A 7,329-nucleotide genomic window follows, 5' to 3' on the forward strand; every position below is an offset into this window, starting at 1 on the left:
TTTTGGTAGATACTGTAAAACCTTGATTACCATGTACAGGGATGTGATATATTATAGGACATAGGTACATGTTTCATTTAGTTCCGAAAATATTACATTTATTATTCAGCTAAAACCTTACTTTAATAATATTGAATAAGCTTAAAACAAACTGTAGGAAATGTTTGGGGGCTATGGACATTATTGGGGGCTTACTTTGATAGAATAACCTACCTATAAAATAATAACTATACATTTATAGGTATAAAAATGAGTAACTTCTATTTTGTATTTTTTTTTCAGATCTATATTAATTTTATTCTAGATGTGGATGATCACATAATTAAACAATATGAATATTGACTGTACAATAACTAAATCAGGCGATATAAATATTGATTGTGCAATAACTAAATCAGACGATATGAATATTGATGGTCTAAATAGCAAATTAGACGATAAAAATATTGATTGTACAATAACTAAATCAGACGATATGAATATTGATTGTACAATAACTAAATTAGGTGAAATTAATATTGATGGTGGAAAAACAGAAATCATGTCACCCTGTGAATTAAATGAGTAAGTGGATTTTTTATTCATTAATAATAATTAATAATTACCATCATATATTGTATGATAAAAAAGTAGAACATATCTAGTTAAGCGCTTACACAATTTTTCTTTTTGGAATTTTGTGTGTAACAGTAAATACTAAAGTATTAAGTAAAGAACAATGGTTCAAAAATAAATTGGCAGCAATCATTAGTTTTTAATTTATAGCCTTATGAAATTCATGGTTTTCTTTGTTCTACGGATACGCACAAAGGTATGGTTCAGCTAATAACGAGGCTAATAATGATTTTTTTAATTTTATTTTTGAAACTTAAGTAAATCAATGTTTTAAAAATAATGGTGTAAAAATAAATTATTGGAAATAAATAGTTTTTAAGTTACTGCCTCATGAAGTTTTGGTGTTTTACACATTTGTACAATACTCTATTTTACCATGTTTTTGGAACTTTTGGCATTTTATTTGTTTTAACATACTTATATAGTTAAGCATGCTAAAAACTATGGGAGGTCAGAAATTGGTGGTTGGACCCTAGTTATAGCTAATTTATATTTATACTATTTTCATATACATGTGGTCATTCCCTGCTGGGAGCATCTGGGAAATTAAAATCAAAAACAACCCTTGACTTATGTTAAACCACTTGGTATGATTGTTTAAAAGATGAGGGTCACACACATCTAACTGTAAATCACTCAATTCACTTTAAACAGGACCAGAGCACACACCAACAATGTGGAAAAAATGTGGTGGCAAAATTGTGTTCAGTTCTTTACGACCTTGCAAACGTGAAGAATATAATGGAGTCTGGGACCGAATGATTCAGAGTTGGAGTCTGGGGCAGAGTCTAATACTGAGTTTTTTAAATTAATGTATTAATTTTTTTTTCTAATAGCAAGTGAAATTGGTTTTACCTTGTGACCTATTCCTAAAAACTAATGATTTCCGATAATTTATTTTTGCACCATCGTTTTTGACTCGTAGTACTTAGGCTTCCGAAAAGAAACTGGAAAAATTCCTGTGGCGCTTAACTAGATTTATGCCAAAAAGGTTCCATTAATTAGCATAAAGTAGCATTAATTATATATGTTTATATATTTTAAAGTATGATTTTTATCAATTACTAACAAACTATACTAACCCTATAGTTTTAAAATGTGGGTAAATACTCGTATCTATTTATAGATATTTTAATGTATTTTATTTAATATTTATTGATGTAAATGAAGTAGGCAAATAATTAATTATTCTTGTGATGATACCAACCAGTAAAAATAGAAGAAATATCTATTCTTGAATACATCTATATATATAAAGGAAAGTGTACTTTACCAATAATCAACGCAGAGCCGAACCTATTTGAGTTATAGATTTGAAATTTTGAGGATAGATTTTTATAATAATTTCATTGGGCACTAAGAAAGGATTTTTCAAAATTTTGATTTTAAAGGATTGAAATCGGTAAAAATAATTTTTTACATGTAATTTGTATATCTATATTGATATAATAATAACAATAGCACAATATTAATTATTTATTTTATAACAGTTACTGCTGTTATTGACTGTTACTATAGTAGTAACTGTTATAAATCACTGTTCCTGTTATTTTTTCCCATCACTACCAGGAACACGTTAAAAAATTAGTTGTACCAATTATCAGTGATTATTCCTGCCTTTTCCGTTCAATTTCATTTCATTTGTATTACACTCAAGAAAGATGCTAGGAGATCCGAAATACAACTGTTTCATATGTGTCTGATAATTGGAATAACTTTATTACTATGTCTTACAATTCAAATGGTGACAACTTTTTCACTGCTAAGGCTTATGTTCGTGAAATGGTCAATCCTACTGTCTACGGTTGTTATTGCGAATTGGTTGCAGCTGGAAATATTTTCCCATTTTTATTTGAAATTTATTATAATAATAATAATATTTATGCTAAATTTGGTGTAGATACATTTCCCAGTAAAAAGATTGCATCTAACTGGAAATATTAATAGTGGTAATTTTGATGTTTATTTATCTATTCCTAATATTTATAATGTTTAGTATAATTATAATAATTTTAGTGAATTTTTTATTATATACCTATTAAAATTAGTCGTCCGTCTTGGTCTGCGATCTACGGTTAACGTCGGGCAATAGACATTTTTATACTTAAACCCGGCAGCGGTAATGTTTGTGTGTAGATTAAACCTCTGGTAAGAAGACAGACTAATTTAGGAATGGTTAAATTTGGTTTTTTCTATTCATCTGATAGTAGTAGTTATGTTAGGTTAGTATTTTGTATTAATTGATATTATTGATCCACCATAGGTGGAATATGACAAACTTGGTATAACTTCGATACTTTAGAGTTAAATCATACACCCACATACAAACAGCATGAGGTCCGCGATCTACCGTAGGTAGATTGCCTACCTGATAATATACTGCTGCGAATCAGAATTTTTATTCAGGGAAACGGAAAAGTTAAGATACATTTTGAACACCATACACCGAATATTAAATAACAAATTGAAAAAAGTTTGAGTCAAATAGAGTTGGTACATTTAACGGGCAACAAAGTGCACGGGATCAGCTAGTTTCTACATATCGCGAAAAAAAACAAATAGTTCTGAAAAATATACTAAATAGTGATGGTAATATTGAAAATATAACCTATCAACAATAGTGTATAAAATATTTTGTTCCCAAATAGGAATTAATATGAAAAAAAACCTTGAAGACTTCTATAATCATTCCAATTTCACATTATTTATTTTATATTATAATTTCATGTACCATAAAAATAATAATTTTAAACTACCTACATTGTTAATTTTTGAATTATCTTATACCCATATCTAAAACTAACAATTATACTACTGATCTTTTTCTTATAGTTTTCCATTAAATTTAAAATAATATATAAATTTCATTAAAAATACTGTTGTACTTACTTATATAAATATTAATTTTAGCCTCCCACATCATGGGACACAAAATGTAAGTCTATTTTGACTAATGAAAATAAATAAGGCGTTTTACAATTGTTATTTATTATTCATAAATTAGTTTGTTCAAAGATGAATATAATATATACAATATACACTTCATAAAACTAGTAATTCTATTGATATTAAAAATAAATTAAGGATTTCACTAGAGATTTTTGTTCTGTACTAAATAATGGCCGGTATGGGTCGAGCAGCATGTATTTCTTACGGGTGCTAGCAGATTCACAGTTTTGTTGAGAGAAATTATTGTCTCATATTTTTTTAATCCTACTGTAATCACATGATTGTCAGTATAGACAATACTAGTAAAATATGTCAAGAAATAAATATTACCTTTGAAAATTGACTTATTTATATAATCTACGTTACTAAAATAAAATTACTTCCCATATTTCTTTATATAATATTATAAACTTGTTTATCTATCCGATAATTGAACACTTAATTTATAGATTACAAAATCAGTATATATAATTGTTTTTCATATTTTCTTTTACCTTATTTTCACAGATCTTAAAAACATAACTATAGAATAGTAGGTATATAAAAATAATAATTTAGTAATACATAATCTTACTTCTCAATGGAAATTAAACGAATAATTCGAACATGCTATCATTATTTAATAATAAGTAATACCTCTTTAAAAATACATTTTTTCTATAACTTGTGTATTCTGTTTTAATGTCAAGCTAAAAATTAACTAAGAATTTTATAAATTGCTTGGCATTTTTAACTTATGATATTTTATGGTAAATTATGGTATTGTGAACACCTGTGGAAAAACTAACCTTATTATCAGACATAATGTTTTACCATCAGATATAGAGCTTATTACAAAAAAAAAAAATTGAGTAACAGATTAAGATAAACATTTAATAAATTGATTTAAAGTTTTTAGATAATAGTTAGATGGATAATGTTTTATCATTGATAATAATGTAAAAAATATTTTTTTTTTTTTTAGATCTGACTCGTGTGATATTTTTGAACAACTTCCACTTGAAATCATAAGTAAAATTGTCCTACAATTGGGCTTCAATGATGTTTTGAACTTGAAATTAGTTAATAAGAAGTGGCGATGTGTATATTTAAACCAAAATGAGATATGGGCGAGGATTTGTAAGGATTTAAATATACGAGCCATTGATTACAATAGGTGTCTAAATTATAGGGCAAGACATGATTCAGAATGTATGTTATATGCTGAAATAGTTTCACAAAAATTATTTGGGCCTTTATGTGATGCTTGGCTAACTTTTAACCATTATATAACGATTGTCAATAATATGAAAAACAACCATTTTTCGTTCATTAGAATACCTCGTCGACGTTCTGTACAATCATATTATACTGATGATTATATAGTAAATATAAATTACTATTATAGAAAACCAATTGACATACTTATTTTAAATGGTGCAAATAAACCTATAGAAAGAAGAATTTTGCCATTATTTAATTTACTTAGAGAATTAATTAAAAAACGTCTTTTAAAAAAATATCCACTCAAAGTAATCGGTAATAAAAGATTCTTGGTACTTGAAGTTTGTTCCATTATATTTGTATATTCAATTAAGAATACTCAGTTCAACAAAAAATTTTTTAAAGTGACACAGAAATCTGTTGATTATGGCTTGAATAAGGATGATTTCAACGAAGAGTTCTTAATTGATCATTGTGATACAAAATTTGATTTATATGATAATAAACTAGCATTAGTGCATCCAGCTACTAGTACATTATTTGTAACTGATTTGAGTACAGAAAAAACATATAAAGAACTGCAATTTAGCTCAAGAGGATGCATTGTTGATAGCATGAAATGCTCAGACTATAGACTCATGATTGGAATCACAAAAACCGGTAAATTTAAAAACTTAAAGTAAGAATAAGTCAATAGTACTGTTTGTCTGCAATTGATTATTAAACTTGAAATCTAAAATATTTTTGCCATCCAACTCATTACATACAATCCGTATCTAACTGTATATAAAATGTCTGCAAATAAAATCCATAGCTAAATTCAATAAATAAAAAAATGTATTTAGGGAAATTTGCATGATACCATTTAATTCTACAACCGTAACTCACTTTAACATATATATCATAGTAGGTAACAGTGTAGGTTAAATACAATATTGGAATTATATACTATTTATACACTTGAGTAAATACTAATTAGTAATTACTCTATGATTTGAGCTAAATAAAAATAATTTTACAGTATTCAAAGTGAAAAGTAATTTAAATATGGATTTTTGTTGAGTATAAAATATATTTTTTGTTTTTTATCATAATATAGGTACTCTTTTCTATTTATTTTTATTATTGTTAAATAACCATTTAAATTTTATTTAAATAAATCTGATCTTTTAAACACTTTAGGATTTAAATTAAACTTTTTAGTGCTATATTATGATTGTAAATACTATTTTTTTTAACTATTTTATTACAGGCTAATTTATTTATCATATCTTATTTGGCTTATAAAAGAAACAAATTTACATTTATTATATTTTAATTTTCAGAAAAAAAATAATTTTGAAGCTGCAGAACATTTGGCAATTCTTTATCAATTCAACGGATGTATGGAAAACAATAGATTAAAGATACCCTTGTTAGGGCCTGTTACTCAGTTCAAGGCGATCGACAACTGTATTGGAGTAGAAAACAGAGGACCTACAACTCCATTTATCACATTGAAAAATAATTCATTCTTAAACATATTTTGGCTTGAATGCAATACATTTTCATTTGACTGTACTAGAAAATATATTTATTATAATGTTAATCAAAGTATATTTCAGTTTGATCTCATAGGTGCCACGTTGTTCGGATTTGAAGTGACACAAAAAATAGCTGTTAATGCAATATTAAATCTTTTATCTCTAACACATTTAAATGATAGATATTTGTTAATAAAATCGATTCTTCCAAATGCATATGAAATATTTGATGTCAAAAAATATGTTTCTATTAGGTCTATAAAATTAACTCCAGGGTATTCATTAGTTCATGTGGGTAAATTATCTATTATGTTCTCTAATTCCTATACAATTTTAGTGGTTGCATTTGATTAATTATGTAATTTTTTTTTTCATATATGTATTATGATTATTGTTTTAAGGTCCATTACAATGCAATGTTTATTGCAAATGATGTTTTGTTGATTAATTATGAATGAAAAATATATATTTATTTTAAATTATAAACTAACTGAAGGCTATTTGTCATGATGATTGACTAAACTTACTATGATTGTATTCAATAGGATAATATAGAAATTTGTAGCATACTATTTTAATATTTTTCTCATTATTTGATTTATTTTAATTTAATTTTGTGTTAAATTTAATAATAAATTTTCATTTCGATTGCAATATTTTTTTCAATTATGTTGCTTTTTTTGTTATTATATTCTAAAAAAAATGCATTTTATCAACATTAAATTTACACTACAAAATAAATTTAAAACCATTAAGTACTGATTGTCATAAAAAATTAATTTTTTATTAAAATAACTGTTAATACTTAAATGATGTTTAAAGTTTATTTGAAAAATGATTGTTTGAATATATAATTTAAGTTTATATATATTTTAATAATTAGGTATGATAATATATTACTATATCAGTATATAGATATTAAGTAATTAATTTAATCAACATTTAAACTTATTATTTATTATGAATAAAAGATTTAATTTATAATCTATTATCTTGATTGTATAATTATGTTTGAATCATTTAACATATTATTAAATAT

At 25.3% G+C, this 7,329-nt stretch overlaps 1 protein-coding gene across 1 annotated transcript; it reads left to right on the plus strand.

Annotated features, from left to right (window-relative positions):
* Positions 1-331: 331 nt before the first annotated feature.
* On the plus strand, positions 332-6,725 carry LOC115033147. The gene is made up of 3 exons (XM_029485229.1): positions 332-564; positions 4,529-5,427; positions 6,093-6,725. The coding sequence occupies exons 1-3, from the start codon at positions 332-334 to the stop codon at positions 6,101-6,103; spliced, it is 1,143 nt and encodes a 380-aa protein (XP_029341089.1). The 3' UTR covers positions 6,104-6,725.
* The last annotated feature ends 604 nt before the right edge of the window (positions 6,726-7,329 follow it).

Source organism: Acyrthosiphon pisum, chromosome X (genome assembly GCF_005508785.2).
Source record: "Acyrthosiphon pisum isolate AL4f chromosome X, pea_aphid_22Mar2018_4r6ur, whole genome shotgun sequence".
Classification (NCBI taxonomy): domain Eukaryota; kingdom Metazoa; phylum Arthropoda; class Insecta; order Hemiptera; family Aphididae; genus Acyrthosiphon; species Acyrthosiphon pisum.

What these genes read in the sequence shown, in the direction of transcription:
- LOC115033147 (XM_029485229.1), top strand. Translation starts at nt 332, where the DNA reads ATGAATATTGACTGTACAATAACTAAATCAGGCGATATAAATATTGAT. An exon ending in TCACCCTGTGAATTAAATGA is followed by an intron (nt 565 to 4,528) that starts GTAAGTGGATTT and finishes TTTTTTTTTTAG; the next exon opens with ATCTGACTCGTGTGATATTT.